At 37.8% G+C, this 26773-nt stretch overlaps 1 protein-coding gene across 3 annotated transcripts in view; it reads left to right on the top strand.

Moving 5' to 3' along the window:
- afap1 (actin filament associated protein 1) overlaps positions 1-26773 on the top strand; it is a 51887-nt gene that overhangs the window by 22728 nt on the left and 2386 nt on the right. For 2 of the 3 annotated variants that reach the window (XM_079594447.1, XM_079594446.1), the window contains exons 2-15: positions 1641-1769; positions 1938-2020; positions 10672-10780; positions 10920-11131; positions 11856-12035; positions 17590-17682; positions 18401-18476; positions 20264-20413; positions 21694-21905; positions 22131-22276; positions 23240-23357; positions 24568-24688; positions 25180-25344; positions 26533-26723. In XM_079594447.1, coding sequence (XP_079450573.1) covers positions 1641-1769; positions 1938-2020; positions 10672-10780; positions 10920-11131; positions 11856-12035; positions 17590-17682; positions 18401-18476; positions 20264-20413; positions 21694-21905; positions 22131-22276; positions 23240-23357; positions 24568-24688; positions 25180-25344; positions 26533-26723 — 1985 coding nt within the window. Of the gene's footprint in view, positions 1-1640; positions 1770-1937; positions 2021-10671; positions 10781-10919; positions 11132-11855; positions 12036-17589; positions 17683-18400; positions 18477-20263; positions 20414-21693; positions 21906-22130; positions 22277-23239; positions 23358-23508; positions 23914-24567; positions 24689-25179; positions 25345-26532; positions 26724-26773 lie in introns of those variants that run through there. The other variant, XM_079594448.1, reaches the window with a different exon arrangement.

Below are 26773 nucleotides of genomic sequence, written 5' to 3'. Positions count from 1 at the left end.
TGCACATGCATTTATAGATCATATCACCTTTGCATCAAGCTAGTTGTTCAGAATAGACATTTTAGGAGAAAAAAATCATCCCAAAAAGCATTTTGTTTTTTGCAAGCTTGTGAATAAATATTTTAGTGTTGTCCTGTTGAAGTACGATGGTAGATTATAGTCAACAGTAACAGAGGAGCAGTTCAAACACATACTGTGAGGAAATGTCTATTCAGTCGAACACAAGAACATGTGATTTGAATTATCCAGTAAAACAACAAGAACTCCAATGATTAAATTAGATGTCCTTATGTAAGGACACCATAATGTCTTCCTAAATCAGTTTAACTATGACGCATGAAAAAGTATTCATAAACTTTCTACTTTTTTCTAATAATTGGTAGGGCTGGAGTATAAATCGACTTGGGTAAGATATATTGATATATTTTTAAATGAGATATGAGACGTTTATATCGATAAACACTGATGTTGTGGAGGACACAGGGTCCTTATGAGGTTGCGTGCTTCCTAAACTTATAGCTTAAATCGGCTACCCTCCTGTCAGATGCATGTAGCCTACTGTTTAATGCATTTGAGGCACGCTTTCCTTTGGCATAACTTATATATTATGGTTGTATGCTTATCTGTAAATGTTAGAAAGTCACAGGAGTATTTCCATTTTGCATAAAGGCTCATTCTGACAGTAAGCGAGTCTCTGTTAAACTTCACCGACTTCACTGATGGAGTGCCGACATGTGCATGTATACGTCAAACAGATGGAGTGCAAAATAAGAGCACAATAATTGTTTCTGAAATATACATTTTGCTAAATGATTTCTTGTTGGATGTTAAATGTAGGTTTACCATTCTACATTTAGCACAAGCAATTGCGCTTTTATTAGAACACTAACAGTGTACAGTGTATAACAGTGTATTGTAAAACTAAACATTTAACCCATTTTGTAGAAAATACAGATATACTGTAAACAGAGATACAGTATTTGGTCCATATTGTCCAACTTCAACAATTGTCTTGTGTACCCCTTTAAAGACAAGAACATTTCAAATATTTAATAGAAAGAAAAAAACTGCAAATTAGATGTGTGCGTACTCGAAGGAGGGACTTTAAAGGGTAATATCTGCAATCAAATGAACTATAGCCAACTTGAAAAATATCCAGATGTTAGTGCAGCGGCAGTCTTGATGGCTGGAATCTAGACCAGCAGTCATACAGTGACACGCTCAATTCACTATGCACAATTAATTTCCATAGCACACACTAATCAGTGAGCTGTATTCTCTGTTTTACGTCAAGAAACTGTCCCTACAGCAGCCCCCCCTCCTTTCAGTCTTATGTAAACCTTCAGCTATGTGTTTGTATGGGCCCGAGCCCATTGTAATGCTGTTTTATAGACCTCTGATTTTCCAGGGCTGCAATTCACATTTGATAGCCTTTGATATTCCTCAGGTGCCGAGCCAACAGATACCAGATACTGCTTTTACGAGATGCCAGCCAGCATCTCAGGGCAGAGCAATGCTGACGGCCCATCTTTACAGTGTCAATAGGAGAAAATCAACAAAGCAGAAGCTGTTATGCCTCAAACTTGTGCTCTTATTTTGCTTATTGAATATCTGATTGTATGTGTGTGTTTTTTTTTCAGCGATGGAGGAGTTGTTGGCAGAGTTGCGGGTCTTTCTGGAGTTGTTAGACAGAGAGTATTTAACTGCCGGAGTGAGAGAGAAGAAACAGCAAATATTAAACATCCTACACAGAGTTCTAGCCACTAGAGGTAAGCACAAACCCACTTTCACCTTTGACTTCAGATGAACTCTTCACACTGCACCATGTAGCTTCACCATCATGACTTATGTCTACTTATCAATCTTATGTCTACTTATCTACTTAACTATCTGCATCAATTTATTTTTCTCTATGAATGTGTTTGTTTTTCTCTCAGAGCCTTCATGTAAGACAGAGATACACACCTCTCTCCCGGCCCCTCCTCAGATGCCCCTACCAGAGATTCCTCACCCCTGGATGGTAAGATGTGCATATTATTACAATACAGACACAATTATATTCTTTACTGTCACTTTTGATCTATTTTATGCATCCTTGCGGAATAAAGGTATTATATTTGTTTAGAAAAAATCTTACTCACGGCTGGATTTGGAAAGTAATCTAATGAGAGTCTAGGAAACCTAATGACCAAATGATGGACATTAAAACTGGTATTATTCACAATGTGCTTCATTTATTTTTGCCACCAAAGTTGTCATAGTCCTTATTCTGTAACTTTTTACAATAAGATTAGTTAACAGTAGTTAATGCATTAGCTAACTCGAACGGACAACACTATATTTTTCAAAGCATTTATTAATCTTTGTTAATGCTAGTAAAAATATTATTATTGTTCATTGTTTTGTTCTTGTTAGTTGCTCAATGCGTTAACAAATGCATTAATAAATATTACTTCATTAACATTAACTAAGATAAACTAATAAATGCTGTATAAGTATTGTTCAATGTTAGTTCATGTTGTATGTTAATAAATGAAACATTACTGAAGGTTCATTACCATATACCACCCAGCTCTATTAAACAAAAAAAGTCAACAGGGAAAACTTTGGTTTCTTTACAGTGAGTTTAGGGTTTTTCTAAGTTTGTTTTAGCATTCCAGAAACAAAAATAGCATTGTCCTATATTTGGAAGTGATGTCGTCTGAACCCTGACTGCCACTGGCTGGTGGTTTGATGGTCTCTTTTTGTGAAGTGCTCAGTGTTTTTTATGAGCTCTGTAAAACAGCAGCAGGAAGTGTTCACATCACTCTGCTTTCTGTCACATGACCTCATAGTTACCGACACACGACCCTGATGTGGTCTCATCCGTCACACATGAAACAGATTACGCCCGCGCGCATGTATTTGCTTGTAAGAATAACAATCATCTTTGTTGGAGGGCAGCAGCAGATGCTTGCGATAAATAGCAGGTGTTCATGGGTCGCAGTTGGTCATTCTCAAACGCACACATCCCAGCACCTTGTTTTTCAGTTCACCCTTTACACACTCAGCACTTTACAGTATAATCAGAAACATCCTTTCCTACCTCAGCCATCCGTGCATAACCCCGGTGTGTGTGTGTGTGTGAGGGGCCGACTGTTCCCGTTCCCGGAAGGTGTGAGGGGGCGGGGGATTGTGGGACTGTAGATTACGATGAGGGAAGAGAAATATCCATTTACTGCAGTCCAAGCTCGGACCTCTGCCTGTGCAAAACCTGCCCGAGGAAAGGCAGAACACGAAAGGCGGCCATTATTTTTTTCTTTTCCATTGCGCTGTTTAGTTTTTCTTATTCCTGCTCTCCATCAACCACACCCTCTGCTCCATCCTCTTCATTCCATTTCTCTCTCTCTCTCTCCAGCTATGTGATGATTTAGTATTGCGTCAGTGAGCCAGGTTTATAAACTGACTCCTTGTCATATTCCTGCCAGACCTAATTCTGCACATTCAGTGTGTGTGTATGTGTGTTCGACTAAAGCCCTTCTATGGCCCTTACAAGTGGTCAAAACCACATCGGGAAAAAACGGAGGAATTGAAGGAAAGGGACTGAAGCTGGGCATGTGGGTGGTGAGATAGGGCCGTGGACAGGACAGCAGACGCCACAGTACGCAAGGGGGAGAATCTTGTCTGGAGACTTTCTGTGCGTGTGTGTGTGTTTGTGTTGAATTGAACTCTGTGGCTTTGAGTTTCTAAATGTTTGGCAGCAAATTCACTGCAAAACTTCCCTGTACATGTACTATAATGAACCCAGGGGAGGAATTTCTGACTTTCTGTTCATGAATAGTGCTTGCTAAATACCAGTTTAGTTCTTTCAACCAATAGTTACTATTACTTAGAGAGAAGTGAGAGTTATGTTTACTGCACATGCATGCACAGTTTCAATAGCCATTTTTGGAGTGACAGCAATACTTGTGTTGTGAGTGAAAATTGCATAACTTTAGCCTACTTTTTACAACGTTTTTCCAAAACCGACTATATGCAAACATACAAAAATGCCACATTTTAAATGTAAACGCTTCTTTGCCCAAAATGCTGACAGTTCATGTCAAGATTCCATCATAGAATCCGACACTTTTGGAAAGATAATTTCTCTTTTAGGGCCCACAGTGCCAAACGCTGTAGTTAGCAAAATCCAGGAAAAAAAAATTCCAGTTCAAGTTTTATTTTAATTTTATGGCTAGTTTCATCAGTAATTATCAACACTGTGGCATACATCATTCATACGTAGAGTACTTTCAGGTGGATTAATTTAATTAAAATTAAGTACATTTATTTGAAAATTAAATTGCCATTTTGTATATCTAATTTCCGTTGTTTAAAATTTTGATAAATAGACTAATATGTAGTATATGTTCTACATCGGGCTTGTTTACACCTGGTCACTTCATGTTTTTTTAATGATCGGATAGCATGATCTGATTTGTTAAAATGTTTCCATTTACACTTGGCCACATAAACGTGTCTCCGCAAAAATGAACATTTATTCAATTTAACTTTAGTTTGTCAACGATAGCAACAGATATGCGCTGCATTTTATTTATCCTCAACTAATTTTTAAGATCAAAGACCGCAATAGGAGAAAGAGCGGCATCATCACTGGTAAGATCATTTAGTCACACTACTTGTTTTAATGAAGATGATTGTGTTGGGCATCTCCAACTTACTGTTTTATTTGCGTTAGTTTGCGCATCGTCTTGCTAAAGAGACTCAGTTACAATATCGCTGTCATGTCTGGGTATTAGATGTCAAATAGCCTATAACACACTCTCACATGTTTATTGTTTTTACAATTTTAAGGAGGAGTAAAATTTACATACAGTATGTGGTTTCAACAACCAGTTGCATTTAGACTAGTCCAGTTTCAGCTGGAATGCGCCTCAGATCACCTCCTGAAGTGGTTTGAGTGATCGAAAAAAGCATTTTGGAGGGCATTTACACCTGATCTTTTCATAGGGATAGCTATCGGATCAGAGAAAACACATGAAGTTACCAGTTGTAAACAGGCCCATCAGCAGTGCAGTACCCTTATAGTTAGATAAGTTTTTGTCTAGGTGGCAATTTGGTTGGTCTAATTCTTTTTGGTGGCTCAATCAAATCTCTTTGTATTTTACATCTCAAGACTTCCTTTAGTACGAGTGTTGAGTGCTGTTTCTGTCCAGGGCACATTCATCCTTTTAAAATTAGCTAGACAGAATGCATTTAAATGAAACAGAACGCTGAGGTCTTGAGGTGTGTTTTTTAACACACTATCTTAAAAAAACTTTATGCTAAGAAGCTGAAAATACAAAGATGATGCAACCCTCCCACCCCATCATGCACAGTGAGTTCAAAGACGACACTGCCATATATCAATAAACATTAGATTCTGTCTTGGACTAGGTAAGTCCATGGTAGACTTTCTTCAGTCATTGACTTACAGTACATCCTGCCATTCGTAGCTGTGCAGAGAGAGTATGTGTAAGAGAATATGGGGAAACCATAACAGACTCCGCTGGGACAATGATGACTTCCATCTGTGTTGATGTTGGCTTCTGCTCCTCCCCAGCAGCATATCCCCCAGCCTCCAAATCTGCACCCCAACAATGTCACACTAATGAACACAGACACAGACAAACTCATTATCTGTCTGCACTTTGTAACCCAAAGGGGAGTCTGTTATTAAAGAACCTCCCCTTCATTTTAGGCCATTTTTAGCTTCCTGTTTTCCCTTTATCGCTTGTTCTCACAGTGAATCTCCCAAAGTTAATGACAATAGTCCATCATAGCAGGAGAATCAGGTACTTTTGAATTGAAGTTTTCTCTTTCTAGGCCCACAATGCAAGCGATGGACATCCTAAGATTCAGTTGTGCTAAAGCGAAGGGTTCTACTGTACCCCCCCAACCACCTCCCTTTTGAGGAGGGTTAACCGCAGTCTGGAATGCAATGACCTAATCCCTCATTGTGTCATGGACAAAAGGAGGAAAATGAATTATGATTCATGCACTACAATGCATTTTGTCCGTTGCCATGGAAATACCAATACAGATGGTGATTTTTACCCTTCCGAACATCTTTTATAGGTTATAGCAAGTGACAGTTTATATAGTCATTTCATTCGGGAAAATGAGCTTTCAGTTATTCAGCTGCTTTTTGCATGGGACTGCTGGAAAGTCTCTTTGAAGAACCAGTCGAGAATGAAAAGATTCTCCAAAACACATGGGAAACCATTTGTAGAGACACAAACCTCCTGCGTGTGAATGTGTGTGTAAGTGAGATTGAGTTGTTGTGCATGAATACTAATCAAGTGTGTGCATGAATACACTGCATATAAAGGCGGCCAAAAGAAGAAATATGAAGGTTCAAATATTGAATTATTGATTGAGTGCATTTCCCTGGCTAACCTGCACTGCAGTCCCAATACAATAGACTCAGACTGGCCCAGACGTCTGTTACTACTCAAATTGATCACAGACCGCATAATAACACTATACACTATGTTGTGAGGTGAAATGGTCTGGAAAGGGAGTGTGAAGTTTGGAGCTCTTTTTTGAAATGTAGGTCAAGTATGTATCTTTATACATAAGCACAGACTTATTGATGGACTAGATGTTGCATGAATGGGTGGAAGTGCACTTTTGTTTTTTCTAGGTGCAGATATGCTTCATACAGATTTCCAGCTCAGACCAGAGGTGGGAACTATGCCTAAAAATACTTGGGCGGCTTTGGTACGGAACGCTGCTTCAGCAAGGCTCTTCATACTGCAGTTTTTGCCTGGAATTCTGTCCTCCCTCCGGGCTTAGATGCCCCGATGAACCGAAACCATAACAGGCAGTAACACAGCCGTCTTCTTTGTTTAGTTGAGCAGTTTATGGCTTGATGGGACGGAAGGAACTGATAAATAGCACTTCTGTATTTGGGAAACTTTTAGACTGGAAATGACAACCATAAAAGAAAAAACGCTCTTTGCCCTTTTGGTTTTCCCTATTTCATTGAATTTCCCCCACTTTTCTACAATGTACAGTACTGTTCAAAAGTTTGAGGTCAGTAAGATTTTTAAAATGTTTTTGAAACAAATATCTTATGTTCACCAAGGCTGCATTTATTTGAAAAATTCTTATTTTTTAAAAGAAAAAAAGGTAATCGTGAAATATTATTACAATTTAAATTATTTGTTTTCTTTTTAATTTATTAAATTATTATTATATATAATTTATTTCTGTTATGGCAAAGCTACATTTTCAGAATCATTACTGCAGTCTTCAGTGTCACCTGATCCTTCAGAAGTCATTCTAATATGATTTGTCGCTCAAGAAACATATCTTATTATCAAAGTTGAAAAAGTTGTGCTGCTTAATATTTTTACGTCACCGTGTGACACCATGATACGTTTTTTAGTATTCTTTGATGAATAGAAAGTTAAAACAAATACAAAGTTCTTTCCTGAAAATCAAGATGGCACAGGCTAATAGGTCCTTAACTCAACGTGCTTGCAATCACATCTTTCCTTATAGGGCGCAGCTGATTGGTTCCTGCTGTATCCGTAGCCAATTAAAAAAATAGTCAACTTTAAAAAAACTTGGTTAGCATCTGCCTTAGTAGTGCAGCATGCTTTCAGAAACCCTCCACCTTCCCCAGCTCCACCTGTATAGATCTGGTACAGATAATTCATATATATTATATTGTACAGCAGCAGCATGTCCTACTTGCTCCCAGCAGCGTGTCGTGTATGTATTGGCAGTAGCAAGTCCCGTACTTGATCTGCAGCAGCAGCGATAACAGCAGCAGCAGCACAGCAGATCTATTCTGCCAAGACCAAATCAACATTGTTGTATGCCAAACACTTCAAGAGAAAACACTATTTATTTGAGATAATCTTTTGGAACATTATAAATGTCTTTACTGTCACTTTTGATCAATGTAATGCACCCTTGCTTAATAAAAGTATAAATTTCATTCAAAAAAACATATTGACCCTAAACTTTTAAATGGTACTGTAAAATACAGGGTGTTTCTGTAGCATTATTATTAAAAGTAGGGCAGGGAAAACACAAGAAAGATCAGAGCAGAAGAAGAAAGGAGCAGCTAGGTCTTGTTTTGGACATACATGTCTGCAGATGTACATTTACAGACAGTATGTGTACACTATTAACCACCCACACAAATTATGACCTTATGGGGATTTTACATGTTCTGGTGTTCATTATATTTAAAGCCAAGTTGTAATGACTAGCACTGAGATAAAGTATCCTCCTCTACCTCAGACGTCAAACACACCCTTCTCAAATGTGCCAGGTCACACTAAAACATTACAGTTTCTATTGTAGTTTTGATTACACATGTGAACGAAAACCCTTAAGGAACCAGAGTAAATCGTGAGTTCATCCCAACACAATCAATTTGACAGTTTTTTGTTATATACTGTAATATACTTAAGGGAGAAATTAGCAAATTTAGGCCATGCTGAAAAATGCCTTTCTGGCTGACATAAATAGCCTAAAAAGCATTAACCTGTGCTGTTTATTGAGAATATCTGAATGTAGAAGGTCTTGTTACTTCCTAAAAGGAAATGGGAGTAAAGCACTCAGCAGCACCAATGAAAGCTTGAGAAAACATCTTTTGTACTGTTCTTTCCCGTCTGTTTTAACTTTCCTTATACAGTATATTTCCATGAGCAGTCCTTTTGCAGTGTTTGTAATGTAAATAGTTGTTCATGTTCTGTGTATTCTACTATATTGAGATTACCATGGTGATAAAGTGTGCCAGGTGGCAACTGTGAACATTGGTCCTTTGGTCTCTTAAAATGCGTTGTAATTCCCCCCACCTGAAAAGCACTGGAAAATAGCAGTGCTTTCTGTTAACTGAAATGAAAGAAAAAGAAATAAAGACAGACTTTCCATGGGTTACAGGGGGGGAAAAAGGAAAATGAAAAGCGTTTATATGAGTTTGTCATCAACCATAATTGTTTGCATGCAGCCTGGGAAATGAGGGAGGCTCTGGAGGGCCTGTGTCGTTATGACAACACCAGGTTGTCACATGTGCTGCCAGCTGGGCCCAACCAACCAAGGCCCAAATCAGACAGTCTTAAACACATTGTAACTCACACATGCACGCTCATTTGTGCTTATATACACACAATCTCCTTTTCTCTTTTTCTCTCTTTTAAACAATCCCTCTCACTCACTAATGAGGTTCTATAGTGTGCTCATTGGTTATAGACACCAGGGGCCTAGTGTACAAATGAGCATAGATTTCATCCTAAAAGTATGTGTATTCACAAAAGTTTTCAGATATTTAATCCTCTGCACACACAGAAACTCTATATTCATTGTGTCATTTTAATAAGAATGAAAATACATATGCAAACAATTTGTGTATTTTTTCATAGTAAAATAGGTAGGGTAGGCGATTTTCAGAGAGGCTAGCAATAGCGAGCTAGCTTTGAAAGCATAAGATCCCACCCTCCCTTCTAGAGCATCTCTAAAGCCACACCTCCTTCAAAACACATGAACCCGTACAGCAGGGAGCAAACAAACGTGTCACGAGAGACGGCGTTAATCTACCTTATGTCTCAAAGCACATAATATTACAATAATATTGAAGAAAAAACTATTTAAAGAGCACTGACCTGTACCGCCTGACTGATGCAGATTCATTTTGCGTTGATAGTGTTTCCATTGAAATGCATAAATTCGAGTCACGAACCATTCTAAGTATGATGTCACGGGTTTCCATCTCTTCCAAATTACAGTGGTTATGATGTGAACGCAGCATACGCTCGTTGTTTTGGTTCAGGAAGAACTGTAAATCACCTACCCTGCCTTTAATTATATTTAAAATTATTTATATTTGTACGATTTTTTGTACAAATCTGCCATCTTGGATGGATTTTTTCACTGACCTCATTGCAGTGCATTATGGGCACTGCAATTTGCCCTAGCAATTTGGCCAAAAGAAAGTATCTTAGAGGGCAGGATAATTAAGCCACCTACCTTTTCGTACTGTCTTGGCATCAGGAGCTTGTCTGTGATGATGTAAAATGCTGTTTTTTTTAAACACAGACAGAAAAATATGGCCAAATGGCTTACATTTAGTAAGGTCGGTGCCCGCACTTCTGTTGGTGCACCTCCCTGAACTCTCTTTTCCTGAACTTGCTGGGCAGCCTTATGATTTACATCTTTCTGATCTGCAGCTTACTCTGTTTTCTATTTTGCAGCTAGTTTCCTATTTTTGGTTTGTTTGTGTTTCGAAAATTAGCTTCAAACCTTTTCTTTCTTCTACTTATCATGACCAGCTGCTCTTTTACCATAAAGTCTCTCTTTTTTTTTTCTCTGACAGTTTTGTTTGTAAACATTCCCTTTTTCCTGTTGGCACAGATTAAAACCGTAGGGCTTTGATTGGTTTATGTCGGCCCCACAATGATGTCAGAGATCTTCGTGCAGTATAAAACAGTTGACCTCTAAAGATGCACTTCAGATGAGATGGATGATGCCTCAGCAGTTTTGATATTATTAGCTTGGATTCATTGGAACCAGTGAAGCTGATTTTTTTTTTTTTGTCTTTACATTTCCAAAAAAAAAACTACTGTAATCCAGGAGGCTGAATGATTGAGCTGACCACTTTCTCTGACTTTCTTTCTCTTTCCCTCTGTCCCAAAGCCTCCAGACAATGGGCCTCCTCCCTTGCCGAGCTCCTCTCTTCCTGAAGGTTATTATGAGGAAGCTGTTCCGCTAGGCCCTGGCAAAGCACCAGAGTACATCACCTCTAGTAAGGACAGTTACACTATAAAGGTCACTTTAAAGTTTTAGAACTATGACAGTACTGTAGCTGCATCTGTGACCTAAAAAGACCAGAGTATTTTTGAAATTTCAATAAAGTCTAATCTGAGTCCCAACTTTATTCTCAGATTATGACTCGGACGCCATGAGCAGTTCATATGAGTCATATGATGAGGAGGAGGAGGATGGGAAGGGGCAGAAGATGCGTCACCAGTGGCCATCTGAGGAGGCCTCCATGGACCTGGTGAAAGATGCGCGAATCTGTGCGTTCCTGTTGCGAAAGAAACGTTTTGGACAGTGGACCAAACTGCTCTGTGTCATAAAGGACAACAAACTCTTGGTAAGCGCGCACACTCACAGATATGAATACACAGAGGAGTGGGTTAAGATGTGCCCCTTTTTTTACATTTCTTTAAGCCAGAAAAACTCTATCAACCAAAAATGTTTAAATCTTCCATAAAATAGAGCCATAGAAATAATACTTCTCAAACAAAAGTGGTTAAGTCATACAACTTGCCCCTTGTTAGGGTAAAATATAAATTGACTATCTTACTAATACACAATCCTATTATATTCTTATATTGTGGCACATTATTCACATTTTCATAAATCAATATTTGGAGGAAAAGCTTACTTTCATTTGATATGTTGATGTGGCTTACCTCAACGCATCTGGCACACTTACTATTTTAGGAAAAATACTTAATTTATTAATTAATTAAATTAATGTTAATTAAATTAATGAATTTTTAGCCAAACAATTTTTCTACATTGGTAATTCTATTTTAAATCCTGAAGAGGTTTGCTTTTCCATAAAATAAATTTTACATATCATGTAAAAGGGCACATTTAAAAGGTTGCCTAAATATATGTTCACATTACAAAAACTACTTTTTAGAGTAGTAGAGATTATAGAGGTGACAGTTTACCCGCTTTCCCATGTCTATTTCTCAGCGATTCTGTTTAGTTTGACTCCGCTTATGTTGTAGTGGGTAAACAAAATTATTTCAGAGGAAAATGTTTATAACTAAATAGCTTCTCTAATATGTCTCTCTTTCTCTCAGTGCTACAAGTCCTCTAAAGACCAGACTCCACAGATGGAGCTCGTCCTGTCTGGCTGCAGTATCACACACATTCCCAAAGACGGCAAGAAAAAGAAGCATGAACTGAAGATCGTCCATCAGGGAGCTGATGCTCTGGTGCTTGCTGTACAGAGCAAAGAACAGGCCGAAGAGTGGCTAAAGGTAACCTGAGCGTAGTGTTATGTGATTGGACCTGGAGTAGCTTATTAGAAAGCAGCTGTCGACCAGCAAGTTTTTCTGGTGAACTGCATGAGTATGCTTGCCTTTTCAGCATAGATGTTAAACAAACAAGTAGTAGCAATCCTCAGGTCCAGCTGTTCAGTGTTTATGTTCAGTTGGGTGTGTGGGGTTAAAAACAGGTTGCTCTCTGCATACTAAATACAGTGCTATGCATACTATTACATCTTTGTTCTCGGCCGGCACATCAATACTACTTCTCGTTTAAGCCTAACCTCTAAAAAGTTCAAAGGATTTTAATCTTAACAGCTCTGAAGATTGCACTTGTTGATAACTTGTTACTTTGATAGTCTGTTGTATATCTATTTAAAGCTGTTTTCCTCCACATCTGTTTTTCACAAACATTATGAAAAGTGCTAGTGAAAGTCTCTGGGCTCTTGTGTGATGGATCTTTGAGTTTATAACCTGAAAGCAACTTATGCTGCGCAAAAAGATCATCAAAACCAGCTGCAGTCAACAGTCGATTGATGGTAAATAGCAGTTCCCTCATCGCTGTCCATCACTCTTCTGGTGGCTCTGTTTATAAAGACATCACTTGTTGCAACCATCCCATTTATAAAGACACAAAAAAGAGATTTTCTGAATCCGTTACCATGTTTCCATGTGGTAACGAGCTTCTGTTTATTGATTTGCGGGCAGGAAGGCACATGCAGTGAGCTGTACAGCACCGTTCAAGTGGGCGTGAACGTCAGACTGTGCAAATATACAGCTCAGGAAAGCAACAACAGCCGTAATTGCTGTTTAGGAAGGGGGCATAGCTCAGCACTGTTTGGTCAGGTGTCGTGTGTACTAAAAACATTCTGGAGTAATTGATTTCTGCTTGGGATAAACCGAAACCACCCTAGCTCGGAGGGCTTTGTTGTATTGTATTTCTTCAGGCACACACTGTACGCCCAAGAACTCAAGGGTGCGTAGGTACTCATTCATTCCTGATATGAAGAAGCGCATTCCCTCTAACTTCTAGATCATTAATAGAATTATTAACAGATTATTCATGCACACACGGTGCGTGTCAGAACACAGAAGTGGTGGAGAGTTTGTGGCATCTGTTTGATTGGGAGAAAAGAAAGTTGATCGGCTATTGCAGGGTTCCCATGGGAAATAGAGTAGAATTACAATTTGCTAGGCCTGGAAAAATCTTGAGAACAAGTCTTGGGAAAGTGATAAAATATTTCACTAGTATAGTTTATATTTTTTTCTAGCTCTAATTGCTAATATATAATATAGCAAATAGAGAATTGCTCTTTCTGAGTGGATTTGATTTATTTATTTATTTTAAATAAGTCTCGTTTAAATAAGTCTTGTTTTTCTTGTTGATGTCATTTCTTTCTAAACATTAAATCATTAATTCAATTCAATTCACATTTATTTGTATTGCGCTTTTCACAATGAATATAGTTTCAAATCTGATATAACTGGAGTATAAGGTAATGAGATGCATTATGTGAATGCTTGGCTAAAGAGATGGGTCTTTAATCTAGATTTAAACTGGGAGAGTGAGTCTGAGCCCAGAACATTATCAGAAAGGCTATTCCAGAGTTTAGGAGCCAAATGTGAAAACGCTCTCCCTCCTTTAGTGGACTTGATATCCTAGGTTTATTTAGATCTTCCTATCCTATTGTTGTAAAGCACTGCAATTGTTTTTGAGGGGCGATAATTGAGGCCTAATCATAAAACTCCGGTCGAAGGTTGTACATTAACAATTGTATTGCTGATGCCTTCGATTTTCTCAGTGAAGAAATTCATAAAGAAATTTCTACTAAACTGTAATGGAATATGTTGTTCAGGTGATGTCTGTTTATTTGTTAATCTAGCCTCTGTACTAAACAAAAACCTTGGATTGGTTTGGTTATTTTCTATTAGTTGCGGAGATGCTCGGCCCTGGCTGCTTTTAGAGCCTTTTTATAATGGGAAGTGCTGTCTTTTCACGTGATTCCTAAAGATCTCTAAATGAGTTTGTCTCCATTTGCGCTCTAGATTACAAGTTTCTCTCTTTATAGCATGGGTAGTAGTGTTGTACCATGGTACAGTACTTTTCTTTCTAACCTTTTTTAATCTGATCGTGCAACAGTTTCTAATGTACTAGAGAAAATGGTGCCTATACTGCTAGTCTTGACTTTAGTCTTTTTTTCAAGTTGGTTTGTGTGTTTGGGTACACTGAGCAGCTAAGACAGATCAGGCAGGTTATTTGAATCTGTCTATGGTGTTTGCGAGAATTGTTCTACCTGGTCGATAACGTGGCGCGACATTGCAAATATTAGCGGTACGCAGTATGCAAGTTACGTTATGATCACTTTGCGGTAGACTATCTATATCAGTTCCATGCGATTTAATTAAATCTAGTGTATGATTAAAACGATGAGTGGGTTTAGTGACATTTTGCTTGATCCCAAAGGAGTAAATCTGTAAACGCAGCAACTAACTCATCATTTATATTATCTACATGATTGTTAAAATCACCAACAATCAAGGCTTTATTGACGTTGACCAATAGGTCTTTTAGGAAATCAACATTAGACACTAGGCATTAGATCATTAACCATGTAAATAGTTTATTTCACTGAATCTCCTTTGAATATTCACAAGATGAGGTTGTTTCAGATCGTGGCTGAGTTTTGCTCTGGCTCAGTTGTAACCAGTTTTTAAAAGGAAATAAATGGTTTTATATGGAAGCCATTAGATGGAGTATTAGAAATAGTGGAATATAAGGTGATAAGGAAACTTTTTTTTTTAGCCGTAAATGGAATACTTCTTGTCTTCAAACAAAATCGAAGATCATTATAGAAGCCCAAAGGCGTCTGTGGTCAGTTAATGCTTTATCCAGTTTGCTAATGATCTATTTATGGAAAATCTTAGCTTGCTGCTTTCCATGATTCATTTTTAATTCTCTTTTAGTGTTGTATCTTTCCTCTGCACTGTTTTCCTCTTTGTTTCTCTCTCTTCCAGTCTTTATTCAACAAGTTCTCTATTTGATGTAGCTCCTCTGTTCTGATCCTTTGGACAGGCCTGGGGAAATTCCACCTCCTGTCTTTCTTCTTTCCTTCATTCTTCTTTCTTCTCTCTTTTTTGTCATCTGACTCTCTACTTCCCTGGGCTAGAATGGTAAGAAATGGAGTGTATTTGTTCACCTGTTAGTTTTTGTTGTGTATAAATGAACGTGACTACTGCTGGGTGTCATTTTACTAGCTACTGAGGTGTGTGTTTGTGTGCTAATTGTTATGAAATTGTTAATTCCTGCCCTTAATTAATGCTTATCATTAGAGGTCAACCGATAGTAAATTTTACCGATAACGATAACTAGGTTCTTGGACTACGATGGACGATAGTTTTAAAATGGATACTGAATGAAAACAAACATAACACATAAAATAGTGCTGAATTTTAATTTAAAAAAACATTACCCAACAGAGAAAATGTACAATACTTTTTAAAATATTAATATTAATATATTAAGTATAACTTGATCATTCATGTTAGCTCATAGTGCATTAACTAAAGTTAAGAAATACAACTTTGAAATGTTAAAATGTATTGGTAAATGTTAAAATTAACAAAGAACAATACTTTTAATTAACCTTAATTATTGTTACAAATGGACTCTCATTCTAAAGTGTTACCATTTCATATAAATCTAATCAATAGCTAATCAAAATAACAAAATATTTATTACAGTGACAATAAAAAAAGAACTGCAATTGCGTTTCTGATTTGATAACATGTTTCTCCCGGCTGCATGAACATATTAAAAGCGACCAGCTGGATATAAACTAAAGAAAATAGATGGTAACAATCGTGACTTTAAACATTTGGGTCGCACATGCGTGTGTTTGTACATGCTGCAGCATCTAGTCAACAAATTAATGACCTTATAATGATATGAAAACATGCAGTGTAGTGTACTGTAAACATACCGTTTTCTAAATCCGCATCTGAAATGTCCTGCTCTATGCAGCGCGCTGTCTCACGTGTCAAAACAAACTCCACGAGGCATCAGTAATAGTTTTAAAATTTCGCCTCTAGAGACCACTCTCATACTGTATAATGACAGCAGACCGTTTTCAGCCACTCCAGCAACAGAAGGAAAAACTTGTTATGGATTTTTGCCAATCCAGCAATCGGTTATCGGTGCCGATTATTCGGCCGACCTCTACTTGGCATTGCATTTAATGTGGCAATTTTGCAATACGACTCAATTGTTTGACCTTTAACTTTGACTTTGTTTGTTGGATTTTACGCAGTAGTTCTCCTTAACTCTTCATTTGAAAATATAAATGCTCATGAGGGCACATTAGCACAGCAAAAAAGTTTTTTTGACTGAGCGTATCCCAGAAACCCACATCTTTGCAGTTAAAGCCAAAGAGTGAGGCCACAGCCTGCAATTTTCCCGTGAGCCCAATTATGTAAGCCGGTTGCCAAACCCCAACGTGCTGCGTCAAGTTACGATGCTCAGAGGAGCTCAACAAAAAGGATATTTGGTTATATTTTGGTCTTTGGCATGGGGGCAGGTTGGGAAGAGGGTGTGAGGGTGTGTAAAGGTGAGCGCATCTCTTTGTGATGCTCTCTTTATCCGTTTAGTTCACTAGACCCCACTGATTGTGGGGGTTTTGGATGTAACCCCCAGGTAATGTGAGGTCACGCTCTTATGTGGCGGCGAAGAGTCTGTGCAGTCTGGAGATCTCTGGATATCTCATTCACACAGAGCCACTGCACAGCGCATAGACAGCCACGAGAGCAATGACGCATGTAACAGCCTTCCAGCTGCTCTTCCAACTGCATGTGACGCGCAGAATCCATTTAAGCGCATGTGCATGGCAGAACGTGGAGGTGGTGGAGAGTTTGTGGCATCTGTTTGACTGGGAGCAAAGAAAGTTTTTGATAGACTACTCCAAGGTTCCCATGGGAAATTTGCAATTTTCTAGGCCTGGAAAAATCCTGAAAAATAATAATAAAATCTTACGTCTTGGAAAAGTTGTAAAAACTGCTCTAGTTTAATTTATTCTTTATATTTCCTCTAATTAATAATAAATTAAATATATTTTTATATTTAAAAAAACAATTTAAACAATAATTTTTAATAATTCTTGGGAAATGTCCCTACTTAATGTATATATTTTCTATAGTTTTTAAGTTGTAACTATTAATATAAAATATATCTGCTAAATTGATCTGTGAGTGCAATCTTTTTTTAAAAAAAATCTTTTTTTGTATCTGCATCCCAGAAAAGTCTTGAAATTCATTGGTAAAAAAGTGTGGGAACCCTGCTAAACATACAAATATAATTTATTGTTTGATGTGTGTGATTGTTCTTAATATGATATTCTTTGAGAAAGTGATCGCATGAGAAGATTTCTACACAGTGTATTTCTTTATTTACTATATACCGAGCATCCTCAGTCATTTAAATATGGAGACTTGAGGAATATTACATTTCTGCCTGTTGTTTTTGCACTTTAACTTTTTGTTCTGTGGTCTCTTTAAGGTGATGAAAGAAGTCTGCTCCAATGGAAATGGAGTGGTGGACTGTGACGGTGCTGGCTCTGGTTCCCCTATTCACAAAGCAGAGCTGGAAAAGGTGTGGATTCATAATTCAATTTATGTAAACTACATTTGTGTGTTTGTGGATTTACTGTGCCTGCAGCATACATGCAGGTCTACCTACATGCAGGTATGTGAGACTGTGTGTTGGTTTGCATGCTTGCCAGCCTCACCACACCTCAGTACCCAGCACAGGCGCCTCTTCTCTGTTTTCCTGTACAGTGGCTCTGCTGCCAGGGAATGGAGGCCTATAAAAGCTTCATATGCGTACCTAATTCCATCTTGCCACGGATGTGTGCTGCTGGCAAGGTTAAATAGGTGTGGGAGGAAATGTGATCTTATCATTTTTTAAAAACACATTCTTTAGTATGGTGTGACATTATTTGTGCAGCGTGTGCATGTTGCACTTGTTTATGTGTGTGTGTCTTGTTTTTAAGACAGATCTAAGGGGGTTTAATGTCAAACCTCTTAAACTGGCACAGCATGCATGAGCCCAGTCTAATTATTCACACTTAATGCTAAACAGATGCTCTTTGAGTTTTGTTTGGGTAGACCGTAGAGGTTTAATTGTATGGGCTTTGGTATTCCATACACTTTGTTTGTATGCATTCAATGTGTATGTCTATAAACAAATTACCATTGAATTTAAAATTGAATGCTTTGTTGTTTGTGCTGTTCGGTATCCATTCTCCTGTTAAAATGTGTGCTTTCTCTGTAACTGCAAGTGTATCCTTAACTTTACTCTTGTTTTGCAGAAGCTGTCCTGCGATCGGCCCAGTTCCGACGGAGAGCCCTGCCATGAAAATGGCATCTCAGATGGCAAAGATCTAGGTGAGTATTCATGTTCAATCCTTTATCATTGGAGTTTCCTTATATAAAGGCAGAGTATCTTGTGTCATACACTTTAAAAAGTGGTTAGGAGCTATTTCTACCTGATCTATTTTCTCTATCTATTTGATCTATTACCTCAATCAAACAATCATGATGATGATGTACTGAAAAAATAATAATGAAATAATTCATCATTGATTTGTCAATAATTTGTCAATACAACATTTTAAAAGAACATCAAATAAACTGTATTTATTAGTGTTTTGATTCATGAAGTGAACTCTTAAGTCTCTTAAAAGTCTTAAAAAAAACTAACATTGCAACAGTACCTTAAAAAAAACACTAGTAAATATAATACTATAAAGTGGATGTTTATTTGACTTTATAAAGATTCTATTGTTCGAGCAATGCCAAAGTCAAGGCAAGGAGACCCTTCTTAAATAATCTAATAGGATTATTTATCTAGTATTTACACCACGCAGTCTCGATCTGGGATTGAACTTTTCAGGACATCTGTTTCAGGTCTTTCTTTTTTTTTTTTTTTTGAGACTGCCTTGCCTCAGACTTGGTGAAGAATTGCCTAATTTGAGAGGATTCCAAGACTTTTGCATCTGCAAACCCATGTGATTGATAGTTCAGCATCACAGCCACAAGCCGCAGTAACTGCTGTGCTGTTTACACATGAGTTATGGCAGCTGACCTCTGATAAACCTACAGATAAAGTAACTCCTATAATCATTCCTGTAAAAGTGTGAGTGGGGTTATCTAAAGGATCACAGGTACATAAATTAAGTTCAATCTTTTGTACGACAAAAAATTTAGGGTCGCATTTTTTGGCAGCAGAAACACAAACGTCTCTGTTTGAAAACACCTGAGATATTCTTAAACTACACCAGTGCCAACTGCTGCACCTCTGCTGATGGAAGATGGAAGCACATTTTAAAGAGCCAGGCAGATTAATCTGGTTCTAGCTGTCGTAATTGCTGGGACGCTGTGAAATCATATTAGCCTGATCGTAGAATTTTCCCTCATGATAAAATGAAGAACTATGCATAGGTCCTTTAAGGGCCAATGGTTTTTGCATCTGTGTCTCTGGCCTTTGCCTCATGCCCGAGGCTGCTGCACAGAGACAGAAACTTTAGATGACTCTGGGTTCAGAAGGGCTTAGCATTAATTAAAGGAGTCGCCAACTAAGATGCAATCTTCTGCAGTGGAGTTTGGACCAAATCAGGTCTTTTGAAGAGCAAAAGTGTTTTCACTGTCTCTTTATATATTTTCTATGTCCTCGTTTGCTGCTTTTCTAGTAAAGACCTTCTGAAAAATTTTAAAAGCCTGTAATTTGCTGTGCTGTACACGTCTTACACATGTTAACCCAGTCCAGTGTCCTTTCACTTTCAGTGCTCAAGGTTGTTTTTTTGGTTTAAATAACCACAGACCACACTCCTCAGAAAAAAGCATCTGAACAACTTGGAGAAGAATGGAATCGGTTTCACGCACTGTTTAGGATTTAGATTAGTCTGTAGACATGTGTCCAGTCATGTCAGTTCAATCTCTGGCCTAAATTACTAACATTTTAAAGTGAACAGATTGCCTTTTGTCATTTTCCATAATTCAGCCTTTTTCCCACCAAATTCTTCTCACAAACAAAATGTTTTTTCAAACCAATCTCTTGTTATAGTTGCAACACCACTGGGTTTCTAGATATCTAGCATATCTGTATGATATATTACATTATAAAATCCCATATTTCAATCTCTGACACTAATTTGCCTCTTTTTTTTTTGCAGCCAAAGGCAAGAAGAACTCTAAATCAGAACAGAAAGGCACTGTGGGACGTGTGACTGGAAAGAAAATCACTAAAATCATAAGCCTGGGCAAGAAGAAACCATCTACAGATGAACAGACCTCATCAGCGGAGGAGGATGTCCCAACTTGTGGTGAGCGGTTGCAATACCATTTTGATATACACTACTATTCAAAAGTTTGTAGGTTGGTACCATTTTTTATGTTTTTGAAATAAAACTCTTATGCTCACCAAGGCTCCATTTATTAAATCAAAAATACAGTAAATTCAGTAATATTGCAAAAGATTATTGCAATTTATAATAACTGTTTTCATTTTAATATATTTTAAGATATTATTTATTCTTGTGATGGCAAAGCTGAATTTTCATTAGCCATTACTCCAGTCTTCCAGGATTCTTTGATGAAAAGAAAGTTAAAAAAGAACAGCATTTATTTGAAAACAATTCATTTACGCACTTAATCCAGCATAAACTCCGGCACAATCTGCGTATTTTTGAACGTTCAAGACAAATGTTTCTAACTGAACCTCACAGTTATTGGCTGCCGCCCTGCATTCTTTGCTTGATATTTGCATGAAGTCAAGAATTGCCCAACCTTTTGACACTCGGCTGCTCTCAACGCTTTTTCCGGTCCACTGTCAATTTGCTGCCCACAACTGCTGGTCTAGGATCAGGTTTCTCCGTAATAATAAAATATTGTCAAAACATATTTGGCAAACGACCCAGTGCGTATCTGTATTTGCGCCCTGGAGAGCGTCAAAGGTTTCTTTTTACAACGTGTTTTTGCAGCGTTGAGCATTGTAGCTAATCCCAAACATATCTGTTGATTTCTTGAACGCAATGGCCAATCAGAGGTGTTTGTTAGAATCCACTCACCGCTCAAAACGGCAGAGTTTTTGTTCTTTGTGAATTCTCTCATTATAACAAACGAAGTGTAGACACAATGTAAATGAATGATTCACTGTGCAGTGTAGACAGCTTCAGTAGCCTATGCTTTCTTTTCTATTAAAATGAACTGTGCTTTGTGAATTTAGATGCTTTTTAATAACAAATAATTTATCAGAAGTGTTTATACTGGGATGTGTAGGTTGTGTTTAGACGTTTTTAACTTGAAAGTATTTCATGGAAATTTCATGGACATACTTAAAAAATATATATATATATTTAATTTTAAATGGAAGTGTATATTCAGTTTGTTCTGAGATTTGGTTGAACTAATTTCAGATTTGGTTGAATTTATTATCCCTTTTCCCTAAAAATATGAATATGAAAAATCAACTGAAAATATAAATTCTGCAATTTTTTTAAATATTGATTTTCCCCTCCTCACCCCTGTCATCAACAACTTTCCATACTGCTTGTGTGTCTCTTGGCTGTCATTTAAACCTTTCTGCCCAATCCTTCATTAACAGGCTATCTGAACGTGCTGTCCAATAACCGCTGGAGAGAGCGCTGGTGCCAGCTAAAAGACAACCAGCTGTTGCTGCACAAAGACCGGGCAGATCTGAAGACACACATGGCCTCTCTGCCGCTACGGGGGTGTGAGGTCATTCCAGGGCTGGACTCCAAACATCCCTTCGCCTTCCGTCTGCTGCGCAACGGACAGGAGGTGGCTGTTCTGGAGGTACGGGCCAAGTCCCTCAGCTCTTACAGGGCAATTAATGTGTCTGAGACAGGACCTCAGTGCAGGGATTAGATGGATGGTTAGGTTGGCAGGCTCTCGTAATGATGTCAGTGGTGTATCATGTGTAGAGTGGATTTGCAGAGATTGCATAGATTAGTGCTTTATTTGTCTCATATTCCACTGACACTCATTAATTGCGTCTTCCCTCGCTCTTTTCCACATTAGGCCTCATCCTCTGAGAGTATGGGAAGGTGGTTGGGGGTCTTGCTGGCCGAAACGGGCTCCACTACAGATCCTGCTGCACTGCACTACGATTACATTGACGTAGAGACCACTGCGAATGTCATTCAACTGGCCAAGCAGTCATTTTGGTGAGAAAATATTTTTATTAGCATGCTAGTTTCCTAACCTACTTTTTTCAACATGTAGCGGTGTAGCAGTATTATTTTTCATGTCACATTGTATTGCTCTGCAAGTCTTGTGGTGCCATCTCAAAGAGGCACAAAATCTCTTTCTCTGACTTTTTTCTGGTCTGTTCCATGTTGACTACTGTATATACAGTATACACAGTATAATGTATATATACTGTGTATGTATACAAATATGTAACATATTTGTACACTACCATTTAAAAGTTATTTTTTTACAAGAAATTAATACTTTTCTCAACTAAGACACATTAAATTGATTAAAAGGGACAGTAAAGACTTTTATAATGTTACAAAAGTTTTCTCTAAATGCTGTGCTGTTCTTTTCTGTCTATTCATTAAAGAATCCTGAAAAATGTATCAGTTTCCAGAAAAATATTAAGCAGTACAACTGTTGGGCAAGTGATATTCTCATTCACTTGCCCCTTCAACAAGTGTTAATGTCGAGCCCTGCAGTATATCTTAAACAGTGGATATCTTTATCTCATTCCTATTTTAACACTGATAATAATAAGAGATTTTTCTTGAGCAGTAATGCCTGCTTAAAATTGCCATCACAGGACTTAACTACATTTTAAAATATATAAAGTTAATAATATTTTTACAATAATACTGTTCCTACGCCATTTTTGATTAAGTAAATGCAGCCTTTCCAAAAACGTACAAAATTCTTACAGACCAAACTTTTAAAACGGTGATGTAAATTTTAAAAATATATTCCCCCCCTTTTTCTTTAAATAGTAGCTTGACTATAGTTTGAAGTATTTGACTCACGAGTGGCTTGTAGCTTTTCAAGCTACAGTTTTGAAGTATCTTCCCCAATGGTACTGTTTAAAGTTAGAGTTGGAGTTCTCTGTGACATTTGTATATGTACAGGTAGTAATGAACGTATGTATGTGTTCTCAGTTTCACCAGTAAGCGTGCAGTTTCTCCAAACCCATACCTGGATAACCCGGTCAATGGTTACGCCTGCCCCTCAGGGGTCGCTCTGCATTATGATGATGTGCCCTGCATCAATGGATCGGTATGCAACTTCCCAACCTTTAAATCCATTAAATTCTCGCCTTCATTTCTAATCCTGCCTAACTCCTCTCCGTTCCTGATCCTCCCTAACTTCTCTCTTCTCTTTCTCTTCTAATCACTTTTCTCTTGCTTGCACGCTTTCGTTACGGAAGGTACCAGATGCGCACTACTCCACCCCAGCTTCAGGGGACCGTCGTTGGAAAGAAGAGTCTAATTATGAGAATACAGATCTTTATGAAAACATGCCCTCCCCCAAACTAGCAGCACGCTACTCTCCCAAATCCACCCGCCCGTCATCTTCCACAGGGCATTACAACACACCGCTCTCCACCAAATCTCTGTCCTCTTCCTCCTCTCCCTCAGCTGCTAATACTAAAACTAACCAGGTGACTAACACAGTACAGGGCTTGAGATTAAAGGGTTAGTTTACCCATAATTTACTTGCCCTCAAGCCATCCTAGGTGTACATGACCTTCTTCTTTTAGCCAAACACATCATAATTATATAAAAAATATATCCTGGCTCTTCCAATCTTTATAACGGGAGTGAATAGTAACTGATATTTTGAAGCCCCAAAAAAAGCACAGGGTTATTTTTTGTTATTGATGTTTTAATCAGGCTACTTGTCCAGTTGGGCAAGTCAAATTCTCATTCAGTTGCCCCTTCAACAAGCACACAAGTGTTAGGGTCGAGCCCTGCAGTATATTTTAAACAGTGGATATCTTTATCTCATTCCTATTTTAAGTTAATATTATTACCAAACATAGAATGGAAATAAACAGTGCATGCTGCATAGTGCATGCATTATGGACCACCCAGCTCCAGAAATGACTGCTTTTGATCTGTATAATACCCATGTCTGTGTGGCCATGGCCTTGAATGGATGTACTGAGGCCTTAGTTTGCCCTAGGTTAAATTTGATAGGACAGGGATAGAAAAAAGGGTTTCTGCCAGCTTATAGTATAACTACAATAAAATGTCCCCTCTAGCAACATGTGTGGTTCAATAGATGTGGTTTGCAGAAGAAACCTTTGTAAAAGTATCTGTATGAAGTAATAATCTTAGAACTAAATCACAAATCACACACTTAAAATGTAACGGGTGATACAGCGAAATCAAAGTTCTTATATATCAGTTTGTTAGGAGCCCACGTATCAATTTGACCTTTTTTTGTGTTTAAAAGCTCACATACGTTTCTTTCTTCCAATCAGCTGAAAGGAAAGAAAGGCCTGATCACCAATGGGTTCGCTGCAAAGCAGAAGTTGGACAAGAACCAGCCCAAAAAGGCCAATGGAGTTAGCAGCACTCTGCCAGTGAAACGCAACAACTCTAGTAAGAGATTTGAACATACGAGAGCACATCTGATAGATAATCTCAAAACGAGCTTTTTTATAAGTGGACATTCGCTGAAATAAAACTAAGCAGACATTAAGTCTGCATCCATTATCCTAGCTATTACACCACTGATTTCTTTCAAGGAAAAAGAAGCCACACAGATTTGTGGAGAATGCCGGTATGTGGAAATTGCAGTGCTGTTAGACAGCAGTGGATCCGCTGACATGCTCTTTTGTAAACTCAATCACGCCAAATTCCATTTCAGACAGGCAGTCAGTCAGTCACAGACATCGTAACTATCCAGTGGCCATTTACGTGGACTCGCAAATATTTGAATTTGGTACACTGTACATTCTGCCTGCCTTTTAATCTGTGTTTGTGGTCTCAGAGGCCTTTAATGCCATAAAAAAAGTCTGAATCCAAACGTTTAAAATGGAGATATTTTCTAATGGTTTACTTGAATTATAAGGCAACATTAACCTTCACAGGTTTGGATCAGTATAAGTACGGGAAAAACAGAGTGGAGGCAGATGCCAAGAAACTCCAAACGAAAGAGGATGAGCTGATGAAGAGGAAGCAGGAGATTCGAAACCGCCTGACCCAGCTGAAAAAAGACAGGAAGGACCTCCGCACTGCTATAGAGAACAACACAGGTGAGGATATATGGCATTTGAGTTTGACTGAATCTGTGTCAGTGACAAATTAGAGTGTTACGAAAAGTTCGTAGAAATTAGCTCTTTGTATTCATGTTATTTTCATATGATTTAAAAAAATCACTTTTATAACATTTTCAAGAAAAGTTTTATACTCTAAATTTTGTTATTTTAACCATCAAGTGAAAAATAAGTAAAACACAGTTTCCTTGTACACTACCGTTCAAAAGTTTGGGGTTAATAATTTTTTTTTTTTTAAAGAAGTTAGTATTTTTACTCAGCAAGGCTCAAAGGATCAAAAGTGGCAGTAAAGACATTTATAATGTTACAAAATATTTGTATTTCAAATAATGTATATCATTGATGACATCATTTTTTACAGAAGTGCTTTATAATGAAATTATAGATTTCATATAGATTATAGATTCAGTTTACAACGGAACTGAATCAACACTAAACTGACTTCAGCCGAAATCCATCGTTTTCCTGTTATCACTGTAAAGCTGCTTTGTAACGATCTGTATTGAATAAAGCGCTATATAAATAAAGGTGACTTGACTTCTGAACTTTCTATTTATAAAAAAATCCTGAAAATAAATGTATCACAGTTTCCACAAAAATATTAAGCAGCATAATTGGTTTCAACATTGATAATTATAATAAACGACCCCAAACTTTTAAACTGTAGTGTACTTAGAATGTATTTGTATTTATGTTGGTTTCTTATGGATTTAGTCAAATTTAGTAAAAATTGTGATGTAACCTTCAAGTGCAAAAGTAAAAACATATTTTCATTATACCTTAAATACCTGAGTGTACACATTTAATTGTAAATTTATTTTTTAATGTAAGTTTATTCATTCATAAATATCATTAAGTTATTTGAGGGTTATACCACATGACCATTTACAACCTGAACTAACCTTGCCTTGTCCTAAAAATATAAAATTATCTAATATTTTTAGAGACTTGTTGCCCTTGCCTCACATGTGTGACGTAATTTTTCTCCATACCCCCCCCGGTATGTCTCTCCTCATAAGTCGTACCAAATTTGATTTGGCACACAAATGTTTCTAACATGTTTTGCCATGTGACTTTAAATTCAGCAGCAGAAAATGAGATGCAGCAGTAGTGCAAATTGTCTCTCAAATGACAGCTATAATCTCACCCTCTGTTTATTCCACCCAGGCAAGCGTTCTCAGGCATCTTTGACAGAGAGACTTAAGAAAGTGGAGGATGAATGCAAACTGAAAGAGGATGAACGAGTCAGTCTGGAGCTGGAACTGACGGAGGTGAAGGAGAGTCTGAAGAAAGCCCTGAATGGTGGCGTCACACTGGGCCTGACCATTGAACCCAAAACGGGCAGCTCCAGCCCACAGGTCTGGAAAAACAGCAACAATTTCTCCAATATAGACATGATGTAATACTA

Source organism: Phoxinus phoxinus (assembly GCF_949152265.1).
Source record: "Phoxinus phoxinus genome assembly, chromosome: 21".
Taxonomy (NCBI): domain Eukaryota; kingdom Metazoa; phylum Chordata; class Actinopteri; order Cypriniformes; family Leuciscidae; genus Phoxinus; species Phoxinus phoxinus.
The sequence above is the reverse complement of the archived record's forward strand: the minus strand, read 5'-3'. Positions and strand labels throughout refer to the sequence as shown.